Source organism: Gambusia affinis, linkage group LG01 (genome assembly GCF_019740435.1).
Source record: "Gambusia affinis linkage group LG01, SWU_Gaff_1.0, whole genome shotgun sequence".
In the NCBI taxonomy this organism is placed as follows: Eukaryota; Metazoa; Chordata; class Actinopteri; order Cyprinodontiformes; family Poeciliidae; genus Gambusia; species Gambusia affinis.
This window is the reverse complement of record NC_057868.1, coordinates 19,189,000-19,208,705: the sequence shown is the minus strand read 5'-3', so window position 1 is coordinate 19,208,705 and position 19,706 is coordinate 19,189,000. Positions and strand designations below refer to the sequence as shown.

The 19,706-nt window shown below is 39.4% G+C and overlaps 1 protein-coding gene across 1 annotated transcript in view; it reads left to right on the top strand.

The window, feature by feature from the left end:
• The window catches only part of LOC122840476 (plexin-A1-like), a 124,080-nt gene extending 113,202 nt beyond the window's left edge, over positions 1-10,878 (top strand). Inside the window, exons 27-30 of the mRNA XM_044136879.1 lie at positions 852-1,021; positions 1,631-1,843; positions 3,000-3,150; positions 5,291-10,878. Coding sequence (XP_043992814.1) covers positions 852-1,021; positions 1,631-1,843; positions 3,000-3,150; positions 5,291-5,386 — 630 coding nt within the window. The 3' untranslated portion in view covers positions 5,387-10,878. The remainder of the gene's footprint in view (positions 1-851; positions 1,022-1,630; positions 1,844-2,999; positions 3,151-5,290) is intronic.
• Positions 10,879-19,706: the final 8,828 nt, after the last annotated feature.

Below are 19,706 nucleotides of genomic sequence, written 5' to 3'. Positions count from 1 at the left end.
TGCAAAGTAATCTGAAATGGTTGTAAGATTCCACACATTACTGAGCCAGTCAGGTTGGAAATGGAACCTTATTATTGATAAGATCTTTAGTTTTCCTTTCTTTTTCAAAATGTTCTCTGAGCTAAAGGTGGATTTGATACATTAAATATTAAACCTGATCAGAAGACAAATAACAGAAATGTTTTAAAAAAAAAAAAAAACCTTTCCAATAAAACAAAGGTCAGAAGGATTAACAAGGCGACACCGTCTGTTTTAAAATGTCACAGAGCTTGTCAGACATGAGCCCCCAGTTTCTGCTCTTTAGCTCGTCATTTCAAACGCTAATGCCAAACACCTCTGAGCCATTTAGGCCACTAATCTGTGTGTGAAACACAGTTACTCAGTGCTCAAGGTTCAAACGGCAAATTAACTCAACTGGGGCTGAAAAAAATACAACCACCGGCAAAACAGTGGGAAATTCTGATTGTTGAAGGATGACTGGTTTTATGGATGATGTATAATGCACATTGTAGCTCAAAAATGTAATTAATAGCAGTAGTAGTGGGGAAAAGGCTTAAAATCAATAAATGAGGAGAAGAAAGGAATTAATGGTGTATAAATGTAATTGTTAATTTCAGAGCGTTGAAAACTGTTGACTCTGGCTGATTGACAGGAAATGTGGAGCCAACAAGAGAGCTGTCAGGTCAAACAATGGAAAGGATTATGAAACCCTGAGAGTTTTAAGAACTGAAACATTCTGCAAAAAAAAAAAATTATTTGTAGTTCATGATTAAATCTCTTTAGAGATAATCCAAGTTTCTACATAAATTTCTCTTTGTTTAACTCTATATGTGTGTTTTTTTTTCTTCCAGGGTACATTACAGAAGTTTGTGGATGACTTGTTTGAGACCATCTTCAGCACGGCTCACAGAGGCAGCGCTCTGCCGCTGGCCATCAAGTACATGTTCGACTTTCTGGATGAGCAAGCCGACAAGCACTCCATCACAGACTACGACGTCCGGCACACCTGGAAGAGCAACTGGTGAGAAACGGCGCTGGTTGTTTCTTTAGACTGGAAGACATAAAAAAAAAAAAAAAAAAAGGGTCAGTGCTAAAAATGCCCTCTAGTTGGGTTAAGTTTCTTAAAATAAATTCCAGAGTAAAAAAAAGCTGTCTGTAAGAGGTATAGAATATAATGCTGTAGACATTCTTTGGCCGACCCACTAAAGTAAAACACCTCCGACACCATCGGGTAATCTTTTCTCCAAACTACTGGAACTACTCCAATCTCATCTTTGGTCAGATGAGATTAATTTCTTTTGCTCATATTACTCACTGCAACCACAATCAGATCTCTATGGGAAAAGTTTACGACCTCAAAACGACGCCTCGCAAAGAAGAACGTAAACGTCAAACAGCAGGAAACCGTTTACAGAAGGAATAATGGACGCCATGTCAATGGAGCAATTTAAAGTTATTCAGCAATGGTAGCCGTCAGCATTATCTCAAGGTTGTAACAGGAAGAAGGAAGCTAATAATAAATATTTTCAAATATTTTTTTACCGAATGACTCGGTTTGTCTTGGGTTTATGTTTTGCCTAAACCTGGAACTTGAATGTTATGTCGGTGTGTTCTGCTCTGCTGCCTCCAGTCTTCCTCTGCGGTTCTGGGTGAATGTGATCAAGAATCCTCAGTTTGTATTCGACATCCATAAAAACAGCATCACGGACGCCTGCCTGTCCGTCGTGGCTCAGACTTTCATGGACTCGTGTTCGACGTCTGAGCACAAACTGGGGAAAGACTCGCCTTCAAATAAGCTCCTCTACGCTAAAGACATCCCCAACTACAAGAGCTGGGTGGAGAGGTACGTCCAAGGTGAACCTGAACAAACCCAGCCTCAAACTTGCTAAATCTGACCAGAGGTGAGCAACAAATCTACAGCCTTGAAGTCAAAGTGGGAAATATATCCGTTTTGCTGCTGCAAGGTAGGAAAATGAGGCTGAGCTATAAGATCAAAGTTAATTACACTATTAAGCAGCTGTAAGATTAGAACAACATTATAGGTTGAACTCTAGCTGCTGCAGGCATTTAAAGCATAAATACATAGTTGAATTAAATTAGGGCAAAGGAATTACGTGCTGTAATTACTGCTGCCTTACTCCTGGCTTATTAATATAGATTACAGCATTTTCAGGGAGCCTAAAGTATCAGTAAAAGCTGCGCTGCTTGAATTCTGCTCTGTAAGCAACAAGTAAGGACAAAAGCATCTAAATCTCTTCACTTCTGTGGCCTACTTATCTTTAATTCAGCTACAGGATGAGCAAAGGCTACTTTTCAGGAATCAAGTTGGATTTAAGCATCGTTAAATCATGTGCTCATATTGGAAGAGATGGAGTTTTTAGTTTTTGTTGTTTTTTTTCCACAAATTTCAGATTTTCATCTCCAGATGGTAAATATTAAACTTGCCTGATCTATTTCTTTCTTTCCAACATGTTGGACGGGCTGCATCTTGTCCACCAGGTTTACATGTTCAAACACCAAATCCAGCCATGCTGGGAAAATGAACACGTCTCTTCTAGTGTTCTACTGAATGATTCTCAGGAGCAATGTTTATGTTTGATATGATTGCTGTGCCATGCAGTCTCAGCCATACAGTTAGCTAAAAACAAACTAGTGCACAGTTCTTATTGTCACTTTTATTGTTATCACAATATTACCACAAAGTTTGGTGGTAAAACTTCCCAAATTTGATATCGCTCACCCCTGTTTTTACTTCTATTTTACACTAAAGTTTAGCTCAGTGGTCTCGGTTTCCTTAGAGATCCACCCATCTTTTCAAGTAGAGTCATCTCGAAGCAGGTTTTATGTTTGAAGTTTTCTGTCTAGCTTGACTTTTGCACAACCACGTGTTGCTTCTCTTCCTTATGTTTCACTTTTGAAGAAGTGACTGCAGACACGGAGTCACAGAGAGCCGAGCTCCGGATGACGGCAAACATAACTCTGCTTGACCTCTCTTCCAGATATTACTCGGATATTTCCCGTATGCCAGCAATCAGCGATCAGGACATGAGTGCCTACTTAGCGGAGCAGTCGCGCCTGCACCTCGACCAGTTCAACAGCATGTCTGCTCTGCATGAGATCTACACCTACATCATCAAATACAAAGACGAGGTGAGCGCCCTCTGAATACGGAGAGCCGAGTCGAACGGAAAGGAGAGTGAGGCGTAATGAGCCGCTGGATGGATGGACTGTGCCTTCACTTGTCTTGAGTAACACCATGAGGTCATTTTAATTCAATTACACTGATAAGCAATCTGCATGGATGCAGGCTGGAAGGTATTAGCGCCATTAGGATGCACATTAAGGCGTGAGCTCAAGACATTATGAACCTAATGAAGCTTTACAGAATTTATCTTTTTTATTTTTTGTTCAAAATTTGTAGAAAATAACACCTGCTACCAGAGGACAAAAACTAAATTAAAAACCTGATTTTTATCTTATTTATTTTTTTATAAATGTACTTTGCAGCATATGCTAAGATGACACCATTATGTGCTGCGTTACCGTAACACTCCGAGGCAGAGGGAGGAAATGAAGACTAGGCAGTGTGAGCGTAATTAGAGAAACACTGTTTTTGACTAATTAAATGTGACGGATGTGTCATGAGAGTAAAGATCTGTTTAAAGACCGTAATTTGAACTGGCAGATTCCAAATATATTTTTCTTTGATATTATCATAAAAAAAGCTTTACTGTTTACTAGAGTCTGTCAGATTTATCCGACGTTTGTTTATATCGATAAATATTTTATTCTGCTAATGATGTCTCCTTATTCAAATATAATTTATTTTTTGCAGTGAAGATATTTATATTATCCCAGCTAACGTATCTTAAAACAGCTCTATACTACTCTCTATGTTTTGAACATTTTAATGATAGTATTAATTATTCCAGGTCAAAAGATACAACTTGCTGCTCGATTCGTTTTGGCCAATTTTATTTCCTTTACCGCTTTACTTTAATGAAACCTTTTATTTCCAAAATGACTGAGTTTATTCCCAGATTCACAAGACAGGATTTACAAAATGTCAACAAAAAAAAAATCTATATTTGTGATAAAAACAACTCTGTCTCTAAGGGAGATGTTAAAGGCAGAAGAAGCAGGGCCAGCGGTTTGGGTGGGCATTGGGGGGCATTGCCCATAGTCAGCCATACTCGCCCTGAACTTGAAGCTGTTAATCTTTTTATGTTTCATTTTTGTTTTCTATATTTTGTGGTTAAAGCAAAAACAAGCTTTATGTTTTCACTTTGCCCTTTTCTCACCCTGTTAGTGTTTATTAGAGGAAATCGATACATCTTACCTGCCAAGTTTATCGTAATCAAAACTCTTCTTCTTTGGTGACTTTAGTCATTTCCAGTATTGTTATAGTTTTTTAAAAGAAAAAAAAACCACACAAAAAAACACTGTTCATGCTTAATTTTTCCATTTTTACATTTTCACATTGAGGTTTTAAAAACACTAAAACTAAAAAACCCAACATTGTTATTTTCTTTTTGCAAACAAGCCTCACATGAATTAAACACATTGTTGTTGTTGTTGTTGTTTTCAGGTTATTAACCTCCACCAATCACAAAATCAACAGTTACTAAATGTTTTATCCAGATAAAACAAACTAAATCTACACCCCAACTACCACTACATTTGCATGGGAGTGTGTGTGCGTGTGTGTGTGTTTGAGAAGCATGCTGCTCCCTCCTCTCTGTTGGTTTGTAGCAGCAGTATTACAGTAGTTACTCTGCCTGGTTGCAGCTGGCTGCATTCAAACCAACTGCTCCCTGTCATTACAGCCTATTATCCAGATGTAGGCAGCTGCACGGTGCCGTCGCCTCCAACACGTGCCCTGACCTTACAGCCACACAAACACACACGCACACACATCAACGTGTAAAGATGTGCTGAAAACGCTCGCATGCACTCGCTAATGCGCTTCCACACATCATTAGGAAATCGTAGACATTCGCAGCAGCTCCTCCTCTTCCTGGGAAAACGACTCGTTGGATAGATCAACACTCTGCCGTACGCACGCAATTATGGCAATTAATATGCAATTACACAGGTTCTGTAGGTTCTGTGGGTCCTCGCCTCTGAACCCGCCGACCCTGCCAGCGTTGTCATCAACGATGTAATTGCAACTGAAAACGTGCAAATGGAACCAAGCGTCATCTGCAGTACGCAGACGTCACGCAGCTTGTTGTAGGTTTGTAATCAGCGGCTGTGCTCATGGTAACGCTCTGCCCTGTTTTGCCTCCAGATCCTGTCGGCGCTCCAGAAGGACGAGCAGTCCCGCAGGCAGCGGCTACGCGGCAAGCTAGAGCAGGTCATCGACACAATGGCCCTGGCCAGCTGAGGGCCGGCCAATCAGACACCTCAACTAGTGCAGAACTTGGCTTAACCCACACGCCTTCCCCTCTCCACGTCTGACATCCATTTCCATTCACAGCGTTTTGAAATCTGTTGTTGCCACGCTCACAGACCCCCCCCCCCGTCCCCCCACAGCGATGGGAATGAGGCTGGAGGGAGACGGGTGACGCAGTGGCACGCCGGAGGGACAGCAGAATGTTTGGTCACCACATTTAGTTTTACTTTCTTCTCTGAGCCGCAATTCTTACTCTGATCAGCCAAATCAACTGCAACTCCTAGCCACAGCTAATGTGGACCTGAGCTTAAACAGGTGAGCAGGAAATAAACTGGTTTAGCTGGAGCTGGAACCCCTGCGGGGAAAGTACAGGCCACCACTTGGTATCTTTCCACTGCCACGGCAACGGTTCAGACTGTGAGTTGTTGAAAATCCAGGAGATTTCATCGCTCTACTCGATCCCCTTTCTGCTGCTGTCCTCCGTACGGAGCAGGGGAGACAAAACATCAGGGACTCTGTAGAACGGCGGCGGGAAGTCCTGGCAGAGATTTACTTAGACGTTTCAAGAAGCCACAGAAACGATGGGGATGGAGGACCCACCCGAGAACGTCCCACCCATTCCGGTTTGGACTCTCAATGTCTCTATCGCCACAAAAAAAAAACAGCAGCAAAAAACAAACAAAACCCGCCTCTGAAGTCCAACGAAAAAGTTCCCGTTACGCTGAGTTTAATTTGTCATTGCATCTGATTCTTTTCTCTCCCCAGTGCTGTGCCACTTGTGTTACTGCTGAATTTGCACAACAAAAGCTAAATCAAAAGAGAGAAGAGGATATATGATGAAATATATATATATAGATATATAGATATATAAATACAACCCTTTGTTTTTAAAACGAATCAAAAAGTCGAATTTTTTTTCCTCCATTTCAATGTACAAAAGATGTTTCAGAAAATTTGATATTTCCTAGATAAAAAACAAAAAAAAGAGATTATGAAAACACAAGGAAAAAGTCGTCTTGTGCCATGTTTTACTTTGAATGTCGTTTAGTGCAAAGAGACTTCTTTTTGTTAGATAAAATGTGCTAATTTGATCATGTTGTCATGCTTAGTGACTGAGAGTTTTAAAAACAGGTAAACAGCAGAAATATAAGAATATATTACAGACACTCTCTCTGTTACCCGAGTTCTTGGCGCCCGTTGTGTGCTGTGGCTCCGAGGATTGTAAAAAGACAAACGATGTCTGGAAGCCACCGATGAGCCAAACCAACCTACAGAGCTTTGTGTTTGCTTTTTTTGTTTAGTTTTTTTAGAGAAACCAAATAGATCAGGGTCAGCCGTTTTAGACGAGTGGTTGGTGTTGAAGGTCACCTCATGCCGTGCCGTTGACCTGGAGGCAGATCCCTGGCACGCTGTGCTGTGTAACTTCTAGGTCTTGTTTTCTAGACCCCCCCTCTAGTCTGAAGCGATTTATGGGCCCGCTCCACTGAAGGATAGTTTCGCTGTGCAGAGAAAAGTGAATCAGTCTTGTCAAAGTCTGCAGTAAAGCCTGTAAAGCTTAAAAGGCCCTTTTTTTTTTACAACTGTGAATGTGGTTTTTCAAGAAAAAAAAAAAAAAAGAAATGTAGCTTGAAATATGTGAGTGTTTTTGTACAAGTTGAAGGCCTTTTTTCTTTATGTTTTCTGTAGTTTTATAGAGGTAAAAAAAATAACTTTTAAAAAAAAAACCCACCCTGATATTTTTTCTTGCACAGTTTGCTGGAGCACATTAACTTTCAGTGCTTTGAAAGTCATTTTGTTGGTTTGCATCTTGTTCTGCTTCAGGTGCGGTTTCCTCAGAGGGATGGAAAACGGAGGGAAAGGGTTGAAACTGTTCACAAAGTTCAAACATAACACACTCAGCATCAACATGTTGTGTTATACAAATCACAAAATGAAATCCCACAAATACGTTCATTTTACTGGACTCTACAGTTGTTAGCGCCTCTGGTGAAAATGTGTAAAAGGCTTTAAAAGAAATTCATCTTTTATTGCAGTAATGTGGTCTCACATTCATTGTTGGGGGTGGGGGGAGTCTATTTACGTTTCCGGCATGTTATGTTATGTGTTGGGAACAACAAATAATTCCCAACAGTTATTAATTGGTAATGTTTTAACTCTCCACATGGGATTCTCGTGGGAGAAATCTTCACTCCGAGTCCCGTTAAAAACAAACCAGAAAGATTATCTACACAATTAAATTCAACAATTAAACACTTTCCCAACTTAGCAAAATAAAAAAAAAGACATTGCTGTGTGGACGTGAACTGAGAAGGGTCATCTTGGGGTCATCAACCAATAAACTGAGATCTTCTTGCCACTCGGTGATTTGGAACGTATTCTATGATGTTCACTTTACCGTCCAAACCCACCGAGAAATGTTGGAACTGGCAAGAAGCTAAACATGTCACATGACCAAGGAATCAAAGCAGGTGCTTAAATAATTGTGGCACCCATAAATTTGATATAATGTTTTTATTTTTTTTTTTATTTATCTCATTAAATAAATTTACTCAAATTGAATTAAAAAAAAAAAGAAACATCTGAGATCATTCTACTGCAATAAAAATGGATCTTTTGAAAGGGTTTTTACTAATCTTTATCAGTAATAGTGGAGGACACTATAAACGATCCTGTGGGGTAAATAAAGCTCAATTCTTCTGCTGAGCAGTACTTCTTCAAAGGAAACCGTTATTAATACCTCAAAAACAAATGTTTTCTTCCGCTTCTGCAGTGCTTCCTGCATATTTATTCCCCTTGAAAAGACATTTTATCCAAGTCCTCAGGGGGGATAAGGCAGAAACTTGTGTTTGCTTTTAGCAACATCCAACCAGAACTAAGACTTTCTCAAGAATCAACGTTGTACAATCCTGTCTCCCACCAGTTGTGGGTCTGGTCACCTGGAAAAGCACACGCGTGCATTTTATGTTTTGTAATGATCACATCGATATGCAGCAGCTGGAAAATCTAAAAATCTACAAACGGATATTGACAAGCCAAGGTTTAAAACCACGTCGCAAATTTTATTAGGTTTTATCTGCATGTTTGCGCCAATTCAAAGTGATAAAACGAGTTTGCTTGTTCCGTTGCTGCGAATGCAGAAGATACAGACTGAAAAGTGTGACCATAAAAAAAATCTCCAGATGCTTGTCAGACACTTCCTGTGTGATAATTGTTCGGTCACAGCTGCTTTAAAGCAGGAAGCCAACATGTGTTCATTTGACACAAGTAGTGATTTCCCCCTTGGGAAAGTTTGTGGTCACCTGCTTGTATGTTTGAGCAAGACGAAGGCAAAAGATGAAATTTAAATCTAAATGTGTCTGAGTTCAACAGTGTGTCGTGTACAGACAGCTGCTGATGACGGCTCTTTAGTATCAAAATGTCACAATATGCTTGGTTCGATCTGCATAAATCCACATGCATTTGATTTCTATGATGTACGTTTTAGAAAATCAGCAAACGCTCATACACATTCCAGCAAGATTGGTTTTTACCTTTACTTTTTTTTTTTTTCTTTTTTTTTTACTCGTACATCCATTCCACAAAACTGGATTGATACAGCTGCTTTCAGCTACATAACATAGTTCATCTACATTGTCTCAGCTATTCTCTATATTTTCTGAAACCCTTTAAAGACCTAGTGTTCATCTTCTGCTGAGCCTGCCATGAACCTGACGGACTCTGTTTTTATCTGATAACCTGGATGTGTGTCCGGACACATGGAATCATTCTGTATGTGCTTTGATACTTGAACCACTGACTTACAGGGTAAAAAAACGAAACATGCAGAGCGAGCCGACCAAAGCTTACAGTCATCCACACCAGGAAAGCAACCATGAGAGGAAGTTATCGTCACAATGTCTGATTTTCAGTTCTTCCACAAAGCAATTTTCAGTGTTTTGGATTTTTGAATTATTTAAAATGCTTAATGTTTCTTCCTTTTTCTAGGAGTTTGGTCAAACGTAAGCATTATTACTTCCATGTACAGATATTCATTGAGTAATGAAGCCATCTCGGAATGTGAATCACATCATTGATATTCACTTGTTCTGTAGATGAAAAATGCTATAAATTGTTTTCACAATCTTAAAACACTACTTAGGTTTAACCCTGATCTCTTTTGTGGGCAGTAAAAAAAAGTGATGTTTTTGTTTACCTATTTTGCGTCTTGTTCTCTGCTTCACATCGAGTTTAGGTAAAAGATTTTTTTTTTTAAAAAAACCTCATCTGAGCCACAGGAAGTTGCTTTGAAAACCATAGTACCTTTTCATTTTTGATTTCTTCACCTGTTTGGGTCATTCTTCTTTTTTGAGAAAAAGACACTGAAAAAACAACTGAGGGAGTTGGTCTCTTGATAGCAACACCCTTCAATGTGCCTTGTTTGCTTGGTACAATGTTGCTTCAAACAGCATAAAGGAAATAGTTTCTTTTTTTATCTGTCAGAAAAAGAAAAGAGGAAACAGACAAATAATTTTAATGTGTGAAATCACCAACACAGTTCTCAAATGTATAGTTTTTAACATAAAGAAGTAATTTTCTTATTTAAAAAGACAAAGGTACAGAAAGGTGAAAGTGAACAATGACCAATACCTAATTTAAAGCTCAACTAAATATATATGTGAGCCAAAAATACTCCTAAAACTAGTAACGTTATCTTTTTTTTCCCGTTTTTTTTTTTCTTTTAGCTGAATAATTTTAATTTTTTTTGTTTGTTTATTTTTACTATCACTATTATTATTATTATTATTATTATTATTAGAAACAATGAACTCTTTTCCTGCTCACAGGGCTAGCTACTTGGCTAACTAATTTTCTTTGAAGAGATAAAGCTAAGATAGTGCTTTAAAAATCCACTTGGCTCTAAATCCCAAATGTCAAAGATGATTATTTGTAGTAGCGAAATGTATTGACTAATCTTTCTACTGTAAATATACAGTACTTATACTTACTCCAACATGGGTTGGAGTTTTTCTGATTCTAAGCCATTAAAGCTATTTCTCTGTTTCTGACAACGGATACATTTTTTTGCACATTTTGAAAGCCATTTTGAAAGTGCATTAAAAAGCAGCTGTTCAATGGATTTTAAGATTTGGTTGAGCCCTCTGGTGTCACCCTCCTGACCCCTAAAAATACTCGCAGGTTTCTCATTCCTTCACTTCCAGTGTTCCTGCTCCCTCGCCAATGCTTCAGAGACACAGCAGAGAATGTTAAACACCTCTCACAGATTAAAGACAAGCGACGCAGAAAGGATAAAAAAAAATACCTTAGAGTTTTAATACTTTATGAATTATGATATCTTTTTAAGAGCTTCAGATATGAAGCTGCTGTGACAGGTTTTGGCTGTTTCACACCTGTGTAAATATCCTGCTCTTTCCTATTTTGCAGATTTATTACTTGTGTATAGACACGCATCAAGGAGAGATTAAACATGTTTTTTGCTAAATCTGGATCGTCTAATGTTTTTCTTATTCCCATTCCTTATCCCTGAAATGCCCTTAGAGTTGTGGGTTTTAAAGTTTGAACAACTTTTAGGTTTATCTGGTGTGCTTGTCACAAGAAAACTTGTGAAGGAAAGATCAAAAGCAGCACACATGGGACTTAATACCACATTATTAAAGTGTATAGACCATGTTTTTTACACAAGTAATGCTAAGGAAGACATTAAGAATGATGAGAAGAAACGTCAAGCTAGCCTGCTGTAAGCCTCTACCAACATCATAGTAAAAACCTGTTAATAGGTTGAGGAAAGAAACTGTAAAGCTTCTAGAGTTTCTCTAGTTTCTAGAGGATTTGCATCTATTCAGAGCCTTTTTACATGGTATGAAAAGCCACACATCTTTCAGGTTAGCTAGGATAACAAAAACTATATTTCCCAAATGTCAAAAAGATGTGGCATTTTTAGATTTTTTTAAAATGACTGTACATTTAGAAAGTCACATAAACATCCTTAGTGTCTGGTAAACTTTTAACTGTTTAACCCTGGTTTAACTGGTTTATGGTTGGATGTTTTGGCTATCCTTCCACAAGCATCATGTAACAGTTTGCTTGGATTTGGCTCATTACCCCAGACCCCACAGTGATAGGGTCATTACTGTAGGCCAAGTTGCTCACACAGTGTTTGAGCTCAACCATAAAAATTTTCTATGGGATAAAGACTGAGGCTCTGTGATGGTCATTCTAAGTCATCAACTTTGTGGTCCAATGAGGGTCTTTGTCCATATAAAAGTCCCATTTGTTCTTAAACTCTTAATTTTCTAGCTTATACTTTGAGATATTAAATGTTCTTTGCTCATGATGTCATCTATTTTGTTCACCAGCCTACACCTACATAGCAGTATGCTAGCATCAGCGTACTTCACAGTGTAGATGGTGCCAATTTCCCCCTTCCCTCCAAATGTAACAATGGTCATTATGTCCAAATACTTTGAGTAGCTACACAGGACCACATGACAGGTCTCCAAAAAATAGGGTCTTTTTTCACTGAGTGCATTTGCAAACTCTATTCTGGCTCTAATGTTGCCTCTGCAGCTACATCCTCCTTCTGTATGAATGACCTTCAAGTCAGAGCTGCTAGAGGATTTTTTTACACTAACTTCAGCCGGTGACTTCAGAAGGTCTTTTACTTTTGTTCTGCAGTTTAAAGGAACATGACTCATCATAATAGCTTTATCATAAAGACAAAGAACCCATCCCTTTTCCTGAGATATTCTAATGCTCTCTATTCTTATTTCAATGCTTGAACAGACAAAAGTGTCGCCTTCTGGAAATTGGAGGTCCACAGTTCTCTTACGCATATGCTAGCTGGTTTCATTGTATGTTTGTGGTGTTAGCCTAACAAACAACATGTGACTTTCACTGCAAAATCCAGGATTAAGCATTAAGTACAGACAGTAGTCATTATCTGTTCCTTCACATGCAGGCAGAGAGAGGTTTCACAAAGATGTGGATCGATGAGCATACCCACCAACTCCTGCTGGGTGCCTCTCAGCGGGGCAACTCCAGAGGAAGAGTCTCCAGCCCCTCCCAAAGATGCTGGCTCCAGAATTGAGGTGAGAATAGAGGTGAGTTCAACAATATCTAGTCAGAACATTGTAGCCTCACACACCAGCTCCGACTCCATCCTTCTGGAGAGGTCTTCCAGCATCCGACCTGGGATGCCGGAAGAACAGACAGCCAATGTTGCTGCCTTCGTCCACCACCCATCTCACCTGGCACACAACCCAGAAGTAGCTGAGTCTTTGGGAAAGAGGACCAGACTTTCTTCTTGAGGCTGAGACATTCGGGCGGTATTGGGAAAAGAATGGCCACTATGCATTCGCCAATGTGCCTCACCTCCAAGCCCATCTCCAGAGCCCAGCCCAGTTGACTCATCTGGTACAGGGAACAAAGTATCCATGATTATTTCTTATCATAAGGGGTATTTGGGGGGGCATTTTGTCTGATCACTTACCTAGGAGCTGTTTGTCATGGGTGACTCTACCAGGGCTGTAAAGTCGATAACAGTTTAGCTCATGGTACACTTGAACTTCTCCACCACAATAAAGAGGCCACCTACATACAGGGTTGCACATAGGAGTTTCAACAGTTTCCAGTTCAGCCCAGGCTTTAATTTTCCCAGGTTCTTGAACATTGTAGTCTTTCATGTTAGGGTCAGACCTTTGATACTTGGCCACACTTGGATGTTCAGCTGGACAAAGATCAGAAATCAAAACTAGTTTTAGACCAGAGAATAGAGACTGATACTAAAGCCTTGGCCTCATCCTTGACTTTGTGTCATCTAGACTTAAACTGGTAATTTACAGTGAAATGTAAAATGCTAATACAGAAATTGCAACCATTTTCTGTTGTACCACCGTATCAGAAAGAGAGACCTGTAGTGTTTGACTACATAACTGAAATAAAACAATGGCCACTTTTCTAATGTAGGGTTTAGGTTTTCTGGAGCACTTCTGTCTTCTCGACAGCTTTGAGTTTCCAAGGAAATATATTTAGTTAAATTGTCATTAGAGAATTTTCATTTGTTTCATCTTTCATAAAAACTGGAGATTGTCAGGGTTTAGTTACACATATAGAACGAGTTTTACCATTTTTTCTTCTTATAATTCTACATTTAACCACTAACTCTTCAGCTGACTTGTCACAAAATCTTCATAAATTTGGAGGATAATTTATCCAGTGAAATATTTAAAGTTCTCACTCTTCTTTGTGTTCTTGTCTCTTCCATTTCAGAGCAATTGATACAAAAACAAATCAAGTTGGGTTCTCTCCACATGTCAGAGATTGTCCGGTACTCTGTTGAGGAATGTCATATTTAAGCTGATTAGACCTTCCCTCGGGCAGACGAGGATTTGGCAGGTAACCCATCAATTCAATTAAAAAGTCCATTATGGAAACATAAAGCGGCGAGAGACTCAGACGTCCAGGGAGAATCTGACTGGGACAGACATCTCAGTCGTCTTTGTTCGGAATGAGACTGACCTCTCTTGACCGTCCTTAGCACTTTCCTTCAATTAATTTGTTTCTTTGAGTCGAGGAGCATCTTTTGACTCCAGTCTTTTATTTATTCACCCTGTGAGGAGAGATTTCAAGCCATCACATCCTAGCTTTTCTAATTATTTATCTACTTTTGTTCAGTTTTTTTCCCGTCTTCTCTCTTCAGAGGGACTGAGAGTTTCGATCAAAGTGGCACTCAAGAGTTTATATTACACTTTCTTTTCCTCTTCACCTCTTCCCCCCTTTCTTTCCTTTAACATGCCTTTTGCATAATATTTGGATTCCCTGCTGCAGGACTTGTCACAGTAGGCAGAGCACAGCAGCGTTCAGATAAAGCTACTGGTCCCACAAACTCATGAACACAGCAGACACCACCTCCTGCTGACTGTCTGGCTATGCGTTCAAATACCTCAGAGCATCAGATTACCGTGTTTGAACTGTGCTCCATGTGAAAAATCACTGTTCCCTTTATTTTATTTCCATCTTTCCCTCTGTCTCCTCTCTCTTTTGCCCTGAGGCTATTCTGGCTATTCAATCACCCTGACCGCTCTCAACACAAACACTCAGCTCTCCTCCAAGATGCACCCGGCACACTATAAACGACAAAGTCACATTGGCTTGAGTCCCGCGCCGGTCGCTCTCAGCTGGAGAGTAACCGAGAGAAGGCTCCTCTCTTTTCATCAAGAGAGGAGGAGAGAGTTAAAAAGGGGAAGGACGGATCAAATGGAAAACAAGAGGAGAGAGAAATATAGAAATGGAAAGCTCAAGTGTGAGTTGACTTTGGTTGGTCTCAGAGGGAGGTTTGTGCTGGGATGGATGGGGGGAGAGACAGTTAATACTGTCTGGCTGAGCTTTCGCTCATTGTTTTATCATTCTCATTCTCAGTCTTCATGAAGCTCCAATAAGTGACGACCAGCAGGGGAAATAAGATGATGGAGTGGAACCAGAGCCACAGTCACATCTGCCCCAGCGACTTCCTCTCTGTCAGAGCCAAGCTGAATGCAGGGCTAAACTGTGACTGAGTTGGGTCTGTGACAGGACGCCAACTTATATATGTAGTGAAGTGTACACATACATAGACTGCTAGGCACCAGGCTTTTCACTTAAGAACTAAACGAAAAGGTCTAATGTTGTTAGTAACAGGATAATTTTAGATGCTAGGAATAGGTATGATCGAAAACATGTTCTATAGAAATGTCCATGTAGATGTGCTTGGTGTCTTTGATATCTGGGAGTTTATTTGTGATATTAGAAGACAGATTTGTCTGCAAGTATACAACAAATCATGTTTTTAAAGACAAACGTTTTGAACAGCAGATCTCTACCTTCCAGGTTCATGATTCCACATTACATTTCATAAATACATTTAAGTTATTTAAATCAATACTATGTTTATTATGAGTTGATTGCACTTATCAACACTGATGGTGATCAATCAAAATGGCCATGATGGTGAGTAGTCCTAAAACTAAAATAGATCATCCTAGTTTAAAGACAACTGGGACACACTTTAGTAATTAGCTTACATCTCTATCAATGTTACTCAAATAGTCAAAGCTATTTTAAGCTCATTTCATCAGTAATATTACTGAATCAATGACACTGTAAAGATCTCAGTCCCCCATACTTTTCCTTTTCATAAAAGTGAAAAACATTTAGTTTTATACAGACTTTTTGCAGGTCACTTTTACTGTTGCTGATATGAACTTCATAAGACATGTTTCAGTGTGGCTCCAGTTGTTCTGTTCAGAAACGTAGCACTGAGTTTTTATCATGGTAAAATTTGACTGTGTATGTTTCACCTGCAATTTCCACAGTCCAGGTCACATGATGAGGAGAGGGATCTGCTGCAGCTGCTCTCCCTCTCTGAACATCAGCTGAAAGGATTCGGGTTTAGATTCTATGCAGAGATCCAAGGTTAGATTAATGTTAGCTTTAACACATCTTTTGTTAGGCGTGCTAATGCTAATAGGCTGTGATTGTTTAAGCTGGTAGAAAATGGTGCCTCTATTTTTATTTTTTTTATACCCCGTCCAGGGGGTCTTTTGTGGGCTCTAGTGTCCCTTATATGAAAGTAGGCTGACAGGAAAGGGGGAAGGTGAAAGGGAAAGACATGCGGCAAACATCGCGGGTCTGGGAGTCGAACACGCGACAGCCACGTCGAGGACTCAAGGCCTCCAAACATCCCCTACACCACCACGGCACGCCCATGGTGTTTCTATTTTTTTGTCAGCAACAATAAACCAAGACTAAGGGAACAAGAGTTTAGTTTTGTCTTCCAATATGATTCAATACATGTTATAAAACTGGGACACACAGAGAGAGTTAGCTATTTATAATCAGTGAAGAGTTTGAGGGAAAGTTTTATTTTATGCAGTCATTTTTCTTTATGGAGTTATTTGCTTAACAATGCTCTTAAGCAATCTCTGTTGACATCATTTCCAACAGTGTGAGGATTCCCAGAAGGTTAGCCTGGTAAGAACCAGCCGCTTGTGCTACACTTCACCTCCTTCAGAGGGTCTGAATGATGAGGTTTTAAATTTTACCCAATCGCTAACGTTTTTCCTGTGTCATATGTAATGTGGCAGTTCAACGCTAGACAACAACCATCCTTCACTGCCATGACAGAAGTGCCAGGCCTAACAAGATGACTGTGGTTCAGCTTGGTGCTATTTGGAAGCGTGGCCACCATGGACTGAAAGAGTTGGTTCACTTCCTCTGAGCCATTGCTAAAACTACAGACAGACTACAACTCTTAAACAGAGCAGAAAATTCAACATCATCGTTCACAACTTCTTCTTCTGTTCACTGGTTGGCCCAGTTGATATTCTACCAGAGAAATTAAGCTCAATGGGAGAAAGGCCAGGCAGAAAACTGAAGGGAGCTGAGAATCAAGCTGAATCGTATAAGAAGGCAATGGCCAGGCTAGCAAAAAATCTAATACATATGCACATTTCACCCTCAGATTGAGTGGCCGTAACGTTAACATTTACAACTTTTATACTATTGAATAAGCAAAGACTTGATTCTTTTTACATATTTCATGTTGCACTAATGTCAGATTTCCATAGAGAGAAGTAGACATGGACACGTGCATAAAAAATAGATTTTGCTCATAGACTCTCCGGCAGTTACTGCCAAGAAAGAAAAAAGCTATTTTCTAAGACTGAACACATTAAAAATTGACTCTCATTCCAACAGGCCAGATCAATGAAATCCAGAATAGCACCCACAAGGAAGTTCCTGTAATACTCGAGGTCTGATTGTAAGTGCTTTGCTGGCAGGCGACGAATGGTAGCCCACTGAGACCAATGAAAATCAAATGTGGTGTTAGGAATTCAGCTTGTAACTGAGCTCAAGCTATTTCCAACCAGCCTGAACCCCCTGCCTGCTCTGCTCCTCGCCAGCCCTGCAGGAGCTCTCTTCACCTGTCCTCTTACTGGTCACCGAGCCGCACTCGCACTTTCATCTGTTTCAGTCGCAGCGGGGCGGACGGATGCTGTTGGAAAGGTGACAGAAAGGAACAAACGTGACTGGACAAACCAGTCATCTTACCCCCCTCAATGCTACCTAAACTCACTTACCTCTTCCTATCCGGCTGTCGCTCTTCCACCTTTTATCTCCTTCAACTTCTTATCCGGTCCCTTCCTTTCTTAAGGCCTTTCTCCTCACCAGGCTCTCTCTTACCCCATGTCATGTATTATTTGGCCACAGGCTGCGCTGCAGAGAGCTTGAGGACTCATCTGGTACTGAGCTAGGCTAAGACCAGCTTCTGAAAAAAGCCTGTGTTGTAGAAGGTTTTCCAACAAATATCAGATGAAAAGATGGAAAAGCTAAAAGATAAAAACTGAAAACAGCTGAAAGATAAAAACTTGATGGGATTGAAATAATGAAGATTGACTTGAAGCAGAGAGAGGGAGACTGAACTGATCCACAATATTAAAAGATCCAAACAAAATCAAAATCCAACATCATTTTATTGATATGTGTCTGATAGGGTTAGATGTTTTGATGTAAACTTTGGCCAATGCCAATGTTATTTGTTAGCCATTGTATGGCCAATGGGGTAGTTTAGGTTTATGGAAAGTGCCATTTTATAGCATAATCAAGAAAAGGCTTACAGCTGATCACTGATGTATGGATTACAATTACCTTAAATAAAATGATACAAACAAAAAATAAGTTTCTTATTGAAATTATATGAATTAATAGTTATTCTAAATCACTTTACTGTCAACTTTCAAGTAAGAAATCATATGAAGAACAACTGTACAGAGTATCTTAGAACTTCTCTGCATCTCTTTTCTGGAGGTAAGAGAACATTTGATGAAAACAACGAAAACCTCAAAAATCTGAACTATTCCCTTAATTGAGAAAAAAAAAAACTGTTAGAATGCAAATTATTCAACACTATAGCTGTGAAAATGTAATGTTCAGAAGTAATAGACACAACAGTTTACTTGATATTTCTGCATCCTGTCTCACAGCTCTCTATGCTGAATGTGATTCACCAAGGTGGACCTATAAACTGGCTACAAGGTGTTAATTAATTTATCCTGGACTGGGTTAGACTGCTGAGTAGTTTGAACTATTTGCACTCTCTCTATCAAACATTCATGCAACATGCTTAAAGTGAAGGGCTGACTCAAATTAACTTTTAATTTAAATTTGGAGTCGAGAGACGGATAGTGTGGAATCCAAACAAGGAGGAAGTTTGAGTCTTGACTATGTTTGAACTCTGCTTCTCTAGTCCCAAATGTTCACATGAATATTAAACAGATGCTGAGACTAATGTTGCATCAAAAGTTCCTCAGTAACTAACAATAAAATCCTAAATAATCTGTCATCCAGAAAAACAGACTCAGCTGTTTTAGTTTAGTTTTAATGATGTTGCCAAAGACATAGCATTAAGAATACTGGGTCTTAATTGATAAGTTAGGAAAACTTGCAGAAAAAAACCCCAAAAGTTGATGTTGGATTTTGTACTGGCCAGTTATTGCCCCCCTGGTACAGATGCATTGGAAACATTAAAAATGTCACTGCTTTATGCAGTAGCATAGTTTCACATAAAAATAATGAGCAAAACCAAACTTTTAATTGGAAAACTTATTGTGTTTAGGATGCTGACCTAAGGTTTATTATCTTACCACATGTTAGCATGTCTGAACACATCTCAATGCTCACTTGGGGTTAAATATAAAGAAACAAAGCACCTTTAGTGGAACATCATGTTCTATCTGTGACTTAATGTTGCTTACAGGGCTGGACTTAAAATGAAGTGTGTTTTGGTGCCTTCATTCAGTGTCCCATATAACTATGAATTGATGCATGCTAGGTTTAATAACGTGTCCTCTGGACCTTAGCGTCATACTGTTCCCAAAAAAGTATCCTAACATCATAATCTTCAAATATGAGTATTGTTTATCAATCAATGAAGTTTATTTGTATTGTACAATACAGCAACAAGGCAAAGTACTTTACATAACCCAAACATTAAAAAAACATCATATACACATACAGTCAATTGTGAAAACCAGTAACAGCCATTCATTTTGGCAAGTGCCATTGTTAAAATCTCAATCATGTTCATCCACATCCTAAACTATTAATACAACTCACCTGACATCAACATTTTGTCATGTTGGGATCCAGTTTCTTCACCCACATGCAGAACAACCACAGGAGAACAGAAGTCAGTTAAATTATGTTTAAACAATATGACAAGATTGGGAGAATTTGATCCCTGGGACAGGCACATGGAGCCGTCGGCACACTAAGGGAC